At 44.6% G+C, this 16,289-nt stretch overlaps 1 protein-coding gene across 1 annotated transcript in view; it reads left to right on the top strand.

The window, feature by feature from the left end:
* The first annotated feature begins 11,195 nt into the window (after positions 1-11,195).
* GNA12 (G protein subunit alpha 12) overlaps positions 11,196-16,289 on the top strand; it is a 42,253-nt gene continuing 37,159 nt past the window's right edge. Inside the window, exon 1 of the mRNA XM_082772517.1 lies at positions 11,196-11,824. Within this exon, the coding sequence (XP_082628643.1) occupies positions 11,504-11,824 (321 nt within the window). The 5' untranslated portion in view covers positions 11,196-11,503. The remainder of the gene's footprint in view (positions 11,825-16,289) is intronic.

Below are 16,289 nucleotides of genomic sequence, written 5' to 3'. Positions count from 1 at the left end.
GCTTCTTCCTAGCTATTTTCTAATGTCTTAGATCACTGTTCACAAGCTGGATCTGCCAAACTTCAACCAGAATATATAAAACATCAGAGAAGACCAAAGGATTACCGTCAGAAGGTATCTGATGGTTTATGGAAAACAATGCTTGAGTCAATGAGAAGACAAAGGATGGCAGGTGCAGTAAGATTCATTAGTTGTTTCCTTTCCATAAATGAGGCTCACTGAGAACCAAAACCAACTTAAAACTTTGCCAGAAAAAAAATACCAAATTCTGTGGTAAAGCTCCTATTTTCAGCACAGCTAGGATTTCACACTAGAGATTTATACGCGTTTGAACTATATTTATTCTGAAATTGCCCTATTCAATGAGTACAACAGGAAATCCATGGTTGGCTGCACCTGTAGGTGTGAGATACAGTTGTGTGGGGAGGTGATGAGAATATGTAAGAAAAAAAAAAAAAAAAGCTTTGTTTTGTAGAAATTGTTTTACAATTAGCCTAGTTTAGGAAGGAGGAGGAAGCTAGCAGGTGGTAGCATGTGTCATTAATAAAGTTTAAAACAGAAACCACAAATAGTCAGCTGAGCTGAAAGTTTCCGTGGGCTCTTCACTCTTACTGGAAATGTAAGAGTCCCTCACGCAGGAATTTCTTTCTTATCATGTGCTTTATCTTGCTGAGGTGCTGTTTTATAACTTAAGCAGAATGTGTGAGTGTTTGTGTGTGTGTGCGTGCAAGCACGTCTGTGTACATGTGCACCACGGAACAGCACGTCTATACAGATGTGCAACATCATCCTCTTTGGGAACATGCCATGCACCACCAAGTAGATGTTTTTTTCCTCCTAGCTTAACCAGTAGAATGGCTTCTTTTGTTCTACCAGCAGAAGCTTTTGTTTCTTAGAGCAGAAGATGCTGAGCTCGAGTGCCCTGGCCCCCTCCCTGAGGTACATACATATACTTGTCATTTGTCCAACAGCATCATCTGAGCTGTGTGACTTTGAGCTTGTATGATGGTTTACTATCCTCCTACAGCTAGTGACCTTGAGCTGCATCAAATAATTATTTTCTTACCTTTTTTTTTTTTTTTTTTGAGCAGTAGTGGGGGTAATTGAATGATTGTAAAATGGACCACTAGGCAACTAGAGGTTAAATGAAAACTAAAATAATGTCATCTACTGGAACATTTTTGGTCACATTTAAGGTCACAGTCAGATAAAGGGTTAGGAAATATCAGCCTGAGACTTTAGCATTGCAAATGGGTTTCTGCAAGCACAGCTTGTGAGTGATGGGAGGGGAGAGGAAGAAGGGAGGAGAATATACAGATACTGGTGGTGGATTTAACCTCGACTAAGTTCAGGCACCTCAATAAGATTCACTTGAACAGTATTGATCAGAGTGGAAACACTAAGTATGTTTGTTAATCTGGCACTATTTCCTTCATGCTGTGTTTTTATTGTTATTAGAATCTGTGATTTACTGTGTCCAGCCTGGATCAAATTCAGCAGCTGTATTTCTCAAGATTATTTTTTCACCCTTTCTTACTGAAGTACATTTATGGAAGAAGTTTTACAGCTTTTCAAAAGAATCATGTCTCCCTCCAGTGGTGAAGTGATACAGCTTGGGTTTCCAAAATCAGTTAGGCCATGTGACTGTATGAGTGTGCATGACAGTACACTTTTACGTGAAATAATCCTGTGACGCACATGAGGAGAACATGAACACTCATCAGTAGCCACCTATTTTATAACGGTTCTTCCAGTAGAACACACTGTTTCTTTGAACAACCCCTGTGGTACACCACATCTCATTTTAATACTCTTTGTTTTAACAAAATAGTTTAATATTGCAAATTCTCACTCAATTTGCATGTTTTGCTGCTTGAATATTAGTAGTTTCTGTCTTCTGATTCCACGGTTGTACAATAAAATACTGGGTTGATCCCTGTCACTTTGTGGCGTGAGGTAAAACAATGTTTTAGATGTCATGTAGAAAAATCTCTTTGGATCAAGCTGTTTTCAGTTCAGAAGAGACATATTCAAGCCCTGGTCACCCCATAACAGAAAGCCATACGAAACAAGTTCATTGGGGTGAGGAGATATTGATTTACCTTCTGTAAAATAAATGTAAAGTCAAAAGCCTGAGCATTTTTCAGCACCTCTCCAGTACTCTGCCTGATTTGTGTGCAAGCCCCAAGTCTCATACCTTCCACCGTACGTCCCACATCTTTTGAACCATCCCTGAATTGCAGGTTCATATTATGAGCTGCAAAACTTGTTCGGCCTGTGTTGTGAGCCGCAAGTGCTCCCTTACTCATCTGGTTTGTGTTCCTTACTCAAGTTCTTCCTTCTTGACCTCATTCTTCACATTTCTAAATCTGAGATGAACTTCATAAAGCACTTCTCTTAACCTCCCTGTGCCTTACTGTGTTCCCCGTTGAAACTGTGCAACATCAAAATAGGTATTAAAACAGTGATACCTCAGTAAGGGAAACAGCAAGAAGCGTTACATTTAAACAGGTATTTATTGTTAATTATGCTTTTCCTTCTAGTAGTGAATAAGCACTCAGTGCTGAAATTGGAAGACCTGCTCAGAAAGGGTTCTGTGTGATTATCTGATTATAATATGTTAGCAGTGCTTGTAGTTACCATTCTGCTGATTTCATGCCAAAACAATGGGCTGTGATGGCTTCAGAATCAGCTAAACACTTCACCATCTTCTGAGCATCGTAAATGGATTGGAGAAAACATATTTGTGCATTTTCTTTCTGAGCTCTTTCATCATCTGAACTGTGACATAGTTTTCCTCAATGCTCACTGTATCACAACCGTTTACTAAAATATGAATATATTTTTGAAGATAAAATGTTATCTTGTCTCTTCAGGAGAATGCATTCTCCTCCTGTTTACTTTGGGTTTCAGGTTGTGCTTTTCCCTGTCACCCACAAATATTCAATTGTATGTTCCCTCCTCCTTCTCTTCTAGCCAAGGTTATAAATTAAAATTCAATTTCATTAAAATCGTAAGTAATCATTCTCTGCCTCTCATTAGTAATGATTCGGTGCAGGGGGATCCCGGCTGCTCCCACAACTGTAATTCAATTGGACTCACCAGCTCTTGTTCACAAATCGCTTGAGCTGCACTTTCTTCACAAATTTATGGCATCAGCACTGTCCAGAGGTTGAATTACAGCTGCAGGTTTGATCAGGGACTGCATTATTCTGCATCTAATCCCTGCATTCTGACAGCAGCAGGGGGGAGCACCGTTGTTTTACAGGAACTGTGCATTGTTCTTCTGCTTTATGTCAGGGCCTGAATTGCCTTTGGAATCAGGGAACTGTCAGCCCAAAGCTACAAGCAAACAACAAGATCAGAATGACATGGTGTATAAATAACAAACATGGAGACAGTCGAAAGCTTCATTCCTTCTTCTGCACTCTCCTAAATTACTGGAATGGTGATTGACCACAGACTGTGCTCTTTCATCATCTGATGCTATCTGAATATGCGATGCTAGCTGAGCATAATGGTGAAATATCACTCCCAGCTTTTACTCAAAACGAGGAATGTTGATATTCACTCAGTGTTGATATTCACTGGTGGCACAAAGTCACCATTAACATTAATTAAATCTTTCAGCCAGAGGCCATGTTCATGCACCCGTTCACACATGAGCCCTTCCTCTCGGGCAGCGTTCTGCAGCCTACGGCATTCTTGGCAAAAAGGATCCGTCAGCAGATCCGGAACGGCAAGCAGCAGGACCTGTGTGTGCCATTTACCCCAGAGGTAAGACGTCACCCATCAGCTGACAACTTGACTGCTGCAAGGCAATATAGCCCCAAAGCTGCCTGTACCCGGGGTTTTAAACCTGGTGGAAAGCAGAAGCCCCTGCCTCTTGTAGGGAGGTGGTGCTGCCATGCAGCTGACCTAGCTCGTGACTCTCAGTTTGGAATTGATCTTCTGCAGGACTGCAGAGACACATGGCCTCAACACATTTAACATCAGTTTCGAATAAAAAATAAAAATAAAAATAATAATTAAAAATGAAATAAAATAAAAAAATAAAATGGTGCATTGCCTTTGGAAGGTTTTCCTGCTTTAATGTATCCATATGCAGGTGGTCCTACAACAAAGAGCAGGTCCAAAGCTGGCACATGCCACTATCTAGTACTCATTTCATTGAGCTTTTCTTTTAAATCATTAACGGAAATCACTGAGTGTAAGGCAATATGGTAGCTTTACCACTGTTCTGCTTCTTGGGGCTTCTACTAATTTTCTTGTTTGTTTTAATAACAAAATCTGTCATATTCTAGTTTTGCACAAACCCTAAGAGGCAAATTACAAGATGTGTCAAGCAATTCTTGTTGACTTCAATGAGGGTTATGTTTTTTTTTAAAAACTACTTCCCGTGGAAACTGAAAGTCCTTTTATTTCTTCATGCAATCTTGCCATTTTTCATGCTTTGTTGTCAGAGAGACTCTGACATGAGACAGGATAAGGGAAACGTCTGCTTTCACATGACAAGTCAGAGCAACATCATCTGGCTCCTGGTTTGCAGCTTGCAGCTGAATCACCTGTTGTGTGCAGTCCCTTGTGGCTGCAGGCTCCCCCAGCAGGATTCTCAGGCACGGTTTCCCAAGTGTGTTCCAATATGTTTTCAGTGTATTTTAGATCCTCCTTTTGCTCATTTTTTATCCCTTTGCAAACTGAAATATATTTTTCCTTTCCTAATTAACTCCCTGCCACCCCACTTGTGGTAAAGCCTGATTTATTTCTCCGTCTCTGCACTGAGAGGACAGGATACTTAATCTCCTCTGGGTGGACGCTGAAACACTGTCTGAATAAAATGCTGATCACTCATCTGGTTAGCTCCTGCCAGCTCTTTTCCGCGTTCCTGCCTCCCAGGTTTTGCATCATTTGCTATCACTTCTTTAAAATGACCGAGTCCCTTCCTTCTCCACTTCTGAAGACTAATAATTCCTCAGTTAGCCAACAGCCACATTCAGGTGTGCGTGGGAGTGTTTGTCCTTTCATATTGTCTGAAGATCATGAATATTCACAGGCTAAAAGGGATTGTTTGGATAAAATCTTTGAAAGGACATTAAGCCAATGGCTGCAATTTATTGCACTTGCTGTTCTTTTGGGAGTTTTTTTGTTTGGTTGGTTGGTTGGGTTTTTTTGGTTGTTGACAGGGACCTGCTTTTTGTGCTTATGTCCACTTGGTAGCTGCAGAGGAATAAGGAAGCTTTGGGATCCCCTCATTCGGGGAGCAATGAATAAACATGGTGTAGAAACAAACAGGAATAACAATGAATTTGCATTTTGAAAGCTTCTGTGTTTGATGCCCATCTGCAAAGTAAAGAATGAATATCAGATATATGTGGATGCATGCATACATGTTTGCAGTGGCAATCTCTTTCAGATGGCAAACACTTAACTCTAAGTGCCAATGTTTTTGCACATCTTGAAAATATTTGTGTAAAAATGGAAAGAGAAAAGTTGCCATCTGCACGGTGTAGTGGAAAATGATGTGGGCAGAATGCACAACATGTGTGAAGTGAAGAGAGCCAGGTGAATGAGGTGAGGAATCAAGATTTTTCTTCTTCACGCTGAAGCCCTGAGAGACTCATTTAGTGACGTCTCATAGCACACTTTTCAGATGTGCATCCATTCTGCCTTTCCTTTGAAGTTAACCTGGGCTGTGAAACGTAACAGTGAATTCAGCGAGAGGGCCTGGAAGCCTGGCCTGCCAGACCATTAATGGTCTCAGGCAAATACTGTGGACTCCTTTCTATTTATTTTTCCTAAAGTGTAGGTGTTAAGAAATACGAGGCTGGTAAGCGGGTGACACGGCATCTGCAAGCATCACCTCGGCAATTCTGGTTAGCAGACAGCCTTGGAGTAGGATTGTAAAAATTGCATCATTTGTAACCTTTTCCACACCAGCCTTTTTAAAAACAACTGTAACCAACAGCTTTCCTTTGGACATGAAGAGAATAACTAAAGCGAACATCTGTTTTCCCTTTAGATGTGGAACTGCAATAGCAAGCCATGCATAAATTTTATTAAGGCTTGCTAATTTCCTATGAGTTTGGGGAGCTACATGTTACCCATGGAGATATTTGGCTCTGCATCTCCAGATGAAATGTAATTTTAAAAACAATGCAGAAAAAACAAGGGTATATAATTTGGCAGCAAACATGTTAGATTCTGTTCTCAGGGAGCTCCATTTTCTTTGACTTTGTTTTTATACTTTTTGAATTTTTTTACCTTTTCTTTCCTCGTAATGTTATTCTCCTTGTTTTCCAATGACTTTCTGTAACATAGACATCTAAACGAAACAGGCATCTGAATTGGATATACTGCTTAACATTTGAGGCTTTTGTACTCAAAATCAGAGCTCCAAACATATTTAGGACCTAAGGCTGGTTTTATGTTGTTTCTTAGATGCCAGACTTCTTGTGCATGCTAGGGATGTATGCTCTAGCCAGCATATGCCTGTTCTGTCACTTGGGGCTCTAGGAATGTCTCCAGATTTAGAACTCAGAAGCAAGGACTGTTGAGACATAACCTCATGTGGATATAAACCCGTTCAGACCCCACAGGCCCAGTTTCTGTGCCCTCCGAGGGCACCTTCGAGCAGAACCTCACTTTCTGATCTTTCTAAACTCTCAGAACCAAGGCACATCATCCCTGTGCATAACCAAGGGAACTTCACACTAAGAACTTAGAGCCTGCAGGATGCTTAGCAGGACATGCCTAGAATTACACAGATCATGCCATCTTATATGAAATAAGTAGAAAAGTCACGGCACGGGTTAAAAGTATGCTTGTCTTCTCTTAATAATTAATTGTTCAGGGATTAATATGAGGTTTTGTGTTTTGAAAGTAAACTAATCCACTCGTTGGCTGGTGTGTAATGAAGGAGAACAGGCTACTGTCAAGCAGGCTGAAAACAGTGAAAATTAACTACAAGAAGTGCCACGACTCACATATTTTATGTATATGAGTAATGTATTCTCTGTGGGACAGAAGATGAAAATATCACACAGAAAAGAAAAACACTGTGGCTACAAATTTAATAAAAGAAGCAGGCGTACTTTGCCTCACAGCATATTTTGGCATTTTTACTGCCTGTTGGTATCTGGGCTGGGCAATTGTGAGAGAATCCATGTTTGCAAACCCACAAGAAGCATGAACAAAACCTTCTGCAGCCTCCCTGCCTGCAGAGATAGCAAAGAGAAAAGAAAATATAATTAAAAATGAGAATACGCTGATATCAAAAAATTATAATTTGAAAACACTGTTTGGTCCTCCATTCTTATTCCAGTCATACTATTATGAGGCTGTTCATGGTTTTCACATTCTTTGTCTAGGCCTGTTTGCGATACCTTGATGTTAATGCTTAGAAGCTCAAGAAGTTTAGGCAAATCTGGGTCAAAAAAACAAATGCATGTACAAAACAACTGTATATTAAAGCAATGTTAAAAGGGACAACGCAAATACTGAGAAACAAATTCCCTTTTAAATGTATTTTTTGAGAGATGCCAAACTACTTCAGTTTTCTTTGACTTGATGGGAGTTGAGACTGCAATCACTTCAAAGAACTGGGACTGCTGAAAAAGAGCAAATTACAATAGAGATCATAAAGACTTGCAGAAAACATCCAGCCAACGTGTCAGTACCCATAGCAAAACACTACTGTATTAGTCCTGGAAGGTTCCCATATACTTAATGAGGTTACTAGAAAATAGTTGATTTATTTGAACTGGTTTTGTTTTATTCCTCCACGGGAGAACATTATTCAGTTTTTCTATTTTTTTCATGCTGCTGTGGGGAATGTGCAGAGAGGTGGCCATTGAAAAAGCCGCATAAAACCCCTGAGAATGCAGTAAGCAGAATATAGCTCTTTTAACATTACAAATCTACCAGCTTAGGTAAGGGCTTGAAGTGCATATAAACTCCTGCACATCCTCAGATAGGCAGAGTCACGATCTCAACAATGGAGTAGAAGCAAAAGGAGCTTAGATCATAAATCTTTTTCAGATCTACAAGCTTTGCTGTCTGAATGCACAACGAGCAATTCAAGGGCCCCAACATCTTTTAACAAGTCTGGCTAAGCTGGGAGTACTTCTGCCCTGTGGTAACAACAGTTCAATATTTTGACTCAGTTCGCTCATCTAGCACAGTGGTCAGTAAGGACAAGGTGGGTGATTTATCAGCTCAGGTGATTCCGTTAGTGCATACTTTATCTTGCTGTTGTCTAAAGACTGCCAGTTTCGTGCCTAAACTCTGAAGTTTAAATTGCATTCGAGCTAGCTCTAATATTGCTGCATGGTGCTGTACTGCAAGCTGGTAGGCATAGCCTCATTGTTGTTTGCTTTGCTTTCCGGTTTCACTGAGCAAAATATTTTTCCTGGCAGTGACAGTGTCTGGTAGTGCTCAGGAAGACAAGAGCAGTGTCTCAGGTATGGACTAACACTCAGTTTTGTAGCAGTACCTCCTTCATACTGTGTCTCCTGCACTGATGTTGATGATGTACTTTCAGAGCACAGAATGTAGTCTTTAAGGTATGGGTCACAGCAGGCTGGATGAAGAATGGGCCATCATCCAGGGGGCTGAGGAAGAATTTGGGGTTGGTCAGCTATGGGCTTCAAGACACTAGAAAGATAGCTCTGCATGCTTTCAAGGGCTTAATCCATATATCCCCTCTGTGCTCAACCCAAGCAGAAACAAGTGACACTTGAAACACAGAGAGAACCAAGTTCAGGCACCTCAGCCCTCCTCATTCCCTGTACTTTGTGCTGACATTCATCAGTGAGGCCATAGCCTCATATGAACTTTCTGAAAAAGTCACAGAAATCACAGGATTTACAGACTGATGTTCAATATCAGGTCTACTTCCATAACTTCTTGCTCATCCGCCTGAGCTGACCAGATGTCATGCCCAGCTGCAGTAAGGTCTGTATGTACACGCAATCCAACAGCTTCTCCAAGTCCCATACAACTTTTCAGCCTTGATCTTCTGCCGTCTGTTTGCAGATCCCGGGGGCACAGAATTTTGTGCTGCAGTCCTTCCCCAAGAGCTCCCAATTTTCCCGATCATAATTCATATTCATTTTCCTGCTCATTAAAAGTCTGTAGCCAACAAGGGAAATGGAAATCATGTTGCCCTCACTGCCTCTTCTCTATTCCTCTTTCTCAGAGCCTCCTCTCCTCTATTCCATCTTTCAGTCTCCTTTTTTCTTTCTTTACATCCATGGGAGTTGAAGGAGGGAGAAATAGAAGCAGGTGTACAAGTCTTTCTTAATCCGGGCAGAAAGAGAAGAGGAATTATAGGAAGTAACAGAGATGGCGAAAAGAAAAATAGAGTTGAAATAGGAAAAACATGTACCTGAAAAACTGAGAAAGTAAATAAAGAAATAGAAAGCTGAAACATTAGTATAAATTTATTCTGTTTTGTACCAAAAAAATAAATAAAAATCAGTACAAGCCCAAAAGAGGGAGGTGAACTAGGAATTTTGAAATATGAAACTAGTAAATGATAAGGAAATGGAGAAGGGGAAGCTGTAAAGACTGAGTACAGACCTCTCTCTTATAAGCTTTTACATGGATGCTTACACCTACTGCTTATGCTCATAACAAAATATCTGCAGAAACATCAGCAGGGATCACCACATGCATTTGTGAGGTTCTGCCCAGTCCCTCAGCAGGGTAACAGAAAGCGTACTGCTGCAGCTCCGCAGTAGTAAACAAAATTGTTTTGTCCTGTTTTTAGAGCAGCTTCTGAATGATTAGATGAGCAACAACAGTGCTGCGGGGGAAAGAGGGAGGGGTGGACCTTTTCCTTTTGACAATTAGATGTGAGCTATTGAAAGCTGCTTTCATGGATGGATGCATAGAGAACTAAGGACATATGGTAGCTGATTTGTCTGATGAGGTTATTGTATACCATAATTTCACTCTCACTTACAGACGAGGCAGGCCTATCACGGGAGTTGCACTTCACAGTTGTTTGAATTCTCTGCCAAATACTTTCAGAAGCTCAGAAGTCTGAAGAGGACCTCAAGCAGGGCGCAGACAAAGCTAGTGGGGCAGGAGTAAGGGAGCTAATCAGAAAATACCAATCTGGGCACTTCACAGTTACATAGGGTCTGATTTTCAGGCAGCTTAGGCTCTGTGGATTCCAGCGGGAGTCCTGAGTGCTCAGCTGCTCTGAAAATCAGGCCTGAGAGCATGGGGGATTTGGGGGCTGGTTTGTTTGCATCGTCCTGCTCTGGCTGGCTTCTTCTGGGGCAATGACGACCTCCAGCGGGGAATGTGGTGAATTGCAGCAGTATTTTAGGGTGGAATGAGCCGTGCTGCCTCAAACTGCAGTCAGAGGGCAAGATCCTGCGAGAGGAAACAGCTTTTTCAAGCCACGTTCTGTGCTGTAGTGAATGGCTCGTGGCTTTGTGTTGTTCTCCTGACTACTACAATGCCTAAAGGTGTTTTTCAGTTCCCTCTCTTGGTAAGGAGAAAAAGATTTGCTTTTTGGGTAAGTTGACAACAGCACTTCGGTGTGATTAACAGTCAGAGTGGGCACTCCCAGGGAGGGTTTTTGTTTATTTTTGTCTCTTTTGCCTAGGCCTTCCCCAGCGCTTGGTAAAGGCCTGGGGAAGACAAAACAGCTGGAGCTGGATGAGGTATTAATGACATAGACTATCAGAAGCAGAAACAAAGGAATAAGCACAGGAAAGGCCTGAAGCAGGCCGTGGGGCTCCTCACGGCCCGGCCGCCGGGGCTGCAACGTGACGTCACGACCTGACGTCACACTCTGCAGCCGCGGTCTGACGTCACACCCCTTCGCCACGCCCCCTTCGGCCGACCGCCCCTCTCCCCTCAGCCCGGCGCAGGCCACGCCCCCTCCTCCACCACCGCGCTCCGCCCCCCGCCCGCGATTGGCCCTTCCTCGCTTTGCCCCGCCTCCCTCCGCGAGGCACCTCCCCCTCCCCCGCCCTGCCCCTCCCTCCCCCGCCCTCTCCCCCTCGCACCCCCGTCCCCTCACGGCGCTTTTATCCAATCAGAGCCGAGAACCCCTTGAGCGACGCTTCCCCCGCCCAACCAGACGCGGCGTCGGCGGGGCGGAGCCCCTCCCTCCGCCGGCCGCCTGAAGCCACCGGGGGCTCCCCGACACCCCCCCTCATCCCCTCCCCTCCCCTCCCTGCACACCCTCAGCGGCCGCGGGGCTGAGGCCGGGCCGCGGCGCTCGGGGGGCGGCTGCCCGGGCCCCTGGGCGCCCCCACGGCTCGGAGCGAGCCGCCGGAGCCCCCTCCCCGGGCCTGCGGGCCGCGCCCCGCCGCCACCGCCCCCCTTCCTCCTCCTCCTCCTCCTCGTCGTCGTCGTCGTCGTCGTCGTCGTCTCGGCGGCCTCCGCCCGATGCTGGCCGCGCAGCCGGGGCTCGGCGCGGCGCCGTGAGGCGGCTCCCTCCTCCCCTCCCTCCCCTCCTTCGTCCCCCTCCGCCGCCGCCGCCATGTCCGGCGTGGTGCGCACCCTCAGCCGCTGCCTGCTGCCCGCCGAGGCCCCGGGCCGAGGCCCGGAGCAGGCACGGAGAGAGGGCAAGGAGCGGAGCCGCGATGCGGAGCGGGAGGCGAGGCGGAGGAGCCGGGAGATCGACGCGATGCTGGCCCGCGAGAGGCGGGCGGTGAGGCGCCTCGTCAAGATCCTGCTGCTGGGGGCCGGCGAGAGCGGCAAGTCCACCTTCCTCAAGCAGATGCGGATCATCCACGGCCGCGAGTTCGACCAGAAAGCGCTGCTGGAGTTCCGGGCCACCATCTACGAGAACATCCTCAAGGTGAGGGGCGAGGCGCGGGGGGCAGGTGCCTGGGCGAGGCGCTGCCCTTTGTGTGCCCGCGGAGAGCGGCTCCGGGGTCGCCCCCCCCCCGCCCCCTCCCAGGGCCTCGCCGAAAAGGAGTCGGGGGAAAAGTTTGCAGCGAACGGGGAGTGGGAGAAGAGGGGAAAGGTGTGGCCTGCCTGCTGGAAAAAAGCATTAGGAGAGCATCCTCCCGCAGCTGGAGGGGCTTCAGGGTTTGGAGGAGCGAGGAGGGGTCTCTGTGCGCCCCGGGGTGAGGTGAAACACGGTCCCGGTGCGTGTGCTGTGGCTAAAAGTGGCTGTGGAGCATGGGTCCTTCAAGCTGGGTGCTGTGGGGTGTCACCGAACATAGCTCAGATATTGAAATAACTTCGTTTCAGTGCCTTTGCAAACAGGTTATTGTTTGGTGCTTGTGCAGGCTCTTAGTGCTGGTGGTTTCTTCAGTGACTGGGGAAGGTAAAGGCTACTGGTAGAGCTGGCAAGTTGAGCCCTCGGTCTTCAGACAATGAAGGGAAATTATCCCTGACAACTGCTGTTCCCTTCTGGGGAACCAGCTTTGATGCCCTGTTCAGGTAGAAGGGGTTGTGTTCCAGAATATCATTGAAGATGTGTGAATACATTACTTATGAATAACTCTCTTGTAATCGTCATAATCTCTCTAAAAGACTAGAGACGGCTACTTTCCTGCTTAGGCTTTCCTGTAGGACTGTCTCCATTCTTTTATGGACGTGGATTTGTGAGGCGCTCTAATAACTCATAGAAAACTTGAGTGAAGGCAACTGTGTAAGTTAAGGATGACAAGAGTGACTTCTGAATTTCCAGATTTGTTTTTAATAGAAGCTTATACGCCCTTAATAAGTGCACGCATACACAGTGATTCTTGGTTTTTAAGAATTCCAGTACTCTGTCAAGAACCTTTAACTTCTGTTAGTGAACCAGAACATTGTTGGCTGATTTTCTTTTCCTTTACTTTTTTGGTCCATTTTTGGAGCATGCTGTTTATTACATGAGCACATACATGAGTTACAGGCCCATTAACTGCAAGGAAGTTGAAGTTCAGAAGCTTTTCTTTGATTGAATTTAGGTGGAAAAAAAGCGTTGTTACAAGTTTTTTATTTGTATATCTAGAAGCAAGGATTCTTATAGAGGACGATGCTTATTTGGGCACTGTCAGTGGTATATTTAGTGGTACTACTATTTTAAAGTAGCAACAGAAGCTTTTAAGGTAGAGATCTGTGGAAACAACAACTTGATGAGACTTTCTTCTTCAAGTTATAGAAGCAATGCTATTTATGGTTAAAATATTATAGTATTTGATGTATAAAGAAAGTATACAGCTTTCAGCAGTAGAATTTATTGTGCTTGGGAAAGGAAAGTGTCTCCATCATCTTGGGGAAGCTGAGTGACACACTTGAAGCACTTGTCTGCTGGATGGCTTTGGGCAAATCTGTGGAATCCGGGTCCTCAAGGTAGCTGGCTGGTGTTCTGATTTCAAGACCAGTAGTTACAGCACTTCATGGAGCGTTGTCAGCTGAACACCTTTTTTAAGCCTCCCAATCATCAAAGTAAAACATGGAGGTATTATTAAAGGGAGATAACAGGGTTTAATGAACGCCCTTTTGGCCTTGCAGATCATGGTTTGGGAGTGTTAGGGTATGGCACCCTTGTAGGTACGCGCTCAGTGCCCGTTGAACTTCTGCTTTTTTGTTTCTCTGGATGACAGAGATGGCACTTGTGTAAAAATACAGTTTGTATTTCATCCATAGTTTTGGGGAGTGGCTTGGGAATAGCTGCTATGGAAAGAGCATGCAGCAGGGGAAAGAGCAAACAGAGGAAACAAAATGTTTTCTGATGGGAAGGTCTGAGACTGCACTGGGGAGAAGGCAGTAGATGTTGTGTTTGTTTCTTGCCCATCTGAAAGAATCCTGATAACACCTTGAAATTCTGCTGTAATCATCAGGAAGAAGTAAAGTACCAAGACAGATTTAGGGGGCTCTTAAAACAGTGATGTTGTCAGGGAAATTTAGTGTAGTGTAACGCTTTCTTGTATTACGGTTCTGTGGAAAACCATAAAATGTTTTAAGTAAACTAATTTTGCTTCTCGGACAATGTAAATTGTCAAGTGAATCTGATTGCTATTCTTTCTATAGCAGTGTTTAGACTACAAGTTATTTCCCGTGTTTCAGGAAGTTCAGACTCCAGCGATCATCCATTAACACTAAGTGGAGCGGAGATCACTGTGTAGCTAACTTACAAGAAGGGGTTTAAGATCAATTTTTAATTTAACATGATATGTGGACCACATGAAATGTAAATGGTCGTGTAGAACAGCATATAAATCTGTTGGACGTTGCGGAGTACAGCTGCAGCAACCTTACCCCTTTTTCTATTCAGTTCTCAGCGTCATCAAGTAATGGTTCTGTTAAGCTCCTACGGCGCTGAGATCTGAGATAGAAATGCAGTGTAAATCTCCGGGATTAAATGGTCAATTTTCGTTTTCCAACCATGACTAAACTTCTGTCTGAAGGAGAGAGGATTACTAGTCTCTCAGCAGTACTTGATATTTCTAAAGTGCTTATTGCAGTAGTATTTCAGCAGTCTACATGGCTCTTGGAAACCAAAGGAACTGATTGAGCGAACAGAACCCGAAACCTCTCTGGAAATAATGGTGCTAAGTGTGAATTGACATTATTGTCGGCTTCGACTTTGAGTTTTCAGCTTTCCTTGCTCCTTTCTCTCCATTTCTCCTCCCCTCCTCCTTGGGAAACCCTAGTTAGAAACAAACTGCTAAAACGGAGTAAATCCCTGGTATAGGATTTACTTTTCCATTCAGGACAGGTGATAGTTCAGGGCCTTGCTAGCTTTTTCTGGTGTTTGTGGGGCCGTCTTCAAATACATTAGTTTTGCTTTGGTTTAAGGTAAATAGTCATCGGTTAACTAGGGTTTTGCTTGTTAATCGAGGCTAAGTTTCAAAGTAACTTTTTGGAACTTTTTGGTGATTGAAGTGAAAAGCAGCAGTGTTAATGTCCTGGTATGAGTACACAGGCTTCGCGGCTTCAGCACACCCACCTGGAGGAGGCAGGCGGGTAGGACAGGGCCGTGCTGCAGTGTGAGCTTCAGGACAGCTCTTGGGGGAACAGAGAAGCCTCAAAAATCTTTGTGTACCCTAAGTCCCAAGTCTGAGCAACATCTGGTGGTGTTACGTGAGCGTTTTGATACCTTTTAGCTGTAACTGGAGGGGTGATCTCCTGATACCTTCCGAAATAGAAGGGGTGGCCTTGCTCTGCTCTATTTGCTTCCTTTGATAACAATTAAAGAGCTTAGGGACTTGATGAATCACGGCTCTGATGTTCCTTGTCTAAATGTTTTTTTGTTTCAAGTATGAGAATAGCATGCTGCTTGAAGAAACCCAGCTTAGCCGCGTAAGAAAATAATTAATGCACCAGAGTGGTGCTTGCAGCAGCATGTTTGGGAGATCTCAATCTGAAGGGAAGAAAAAAAAAATCAGTTTTTAAAAGCCTCAAGTATGATCTGTTGATGTTTTTGGTAGCAGTATTTTCTATGTTGAGATTGCAGCGGCCAGCTCCAAGTTTCAATACATCTACGAGTGTTTTCTTGGTGTCTGTGGGCTGAGTCGGGCCGGCTGGCTGCAGAGCTGGGAGCCTGGCCTCGCGGAGGAAAGGACTGCTCAGGAAGTGATGTGTAACTGCTTGTGGGCTCTGACGGGGGGAGGAACAACCAAAGGTCTCGAACATGCAAACTCCCTGAGGATATATCTTCGGGACTTCTGGATGTAGCTGCAATACACGTGGGCATACCTGAGAGCGTTTCTCCCCGATGGGTTGAGTCTGTGTAAGTAACAACAAAGCTGGCAAAACGCGTAGCCTGTGCTGAAGTCCATCTTAAGAACTTTGGATGTCTGAGCTGGTACCGAAACCCAGACTGCTGCTGCTCCGTTGTTTCCGGTACCCCCTGCCTTGAATGGGCTCCTGTTGTGTTTGTCGGCTCCGAGCAGAAGTAAACCTTTAATGGGTTACCAAATATAATTGCTGGATTAAAAAAATCTTGTTGGCAACTTGCTGGTTTCAGTCGAGCACACATTCTGGGAAGTGGGAAGAGGATTCCCAAATTTAGATGAGCTGCACTGCGAGTCACTGACAATGCAAATGTGTCACTTCTAACAGCCTGCAAACGCAGGGGGACCAAGGTCTTTCCGATATGTGAGTTCTTGCTGCTCGCTGAATTGACTCCCAATTTCTCTGGGTTTACATCGAAATGAATTGGGTAACCTGTTAGGTGCTAATGACACGCAGTCTGTAGGTGGGAGCCTGCCTACACTCGAGCTGTTTGTTGCAGGACGGCGTCTGTCAAATTTCCACTGGGACGGCTTCCTTTGAGAGGAATGTGAAGGAGAAGGCTCGGGAGGAGCTGTGGCTAATCAGGAGCT

This window comes from Aythya marila, assembly GCF_965140915.1.
Source record: "Aythya marila genome assembly, chromosome: 15".
NCBI classification, from domain to species: domain Eukaryota; kingdom Metazoa; phylum Chordata; class Aves; order Anseriformes; family Anatidae; genus Aythya; species Aythya marila.
The sequence above is the reverse complement of the archived record's forward strand: the minus strand, read 5'-3'. Positions and strand labels throughout refer to the sequence as shown.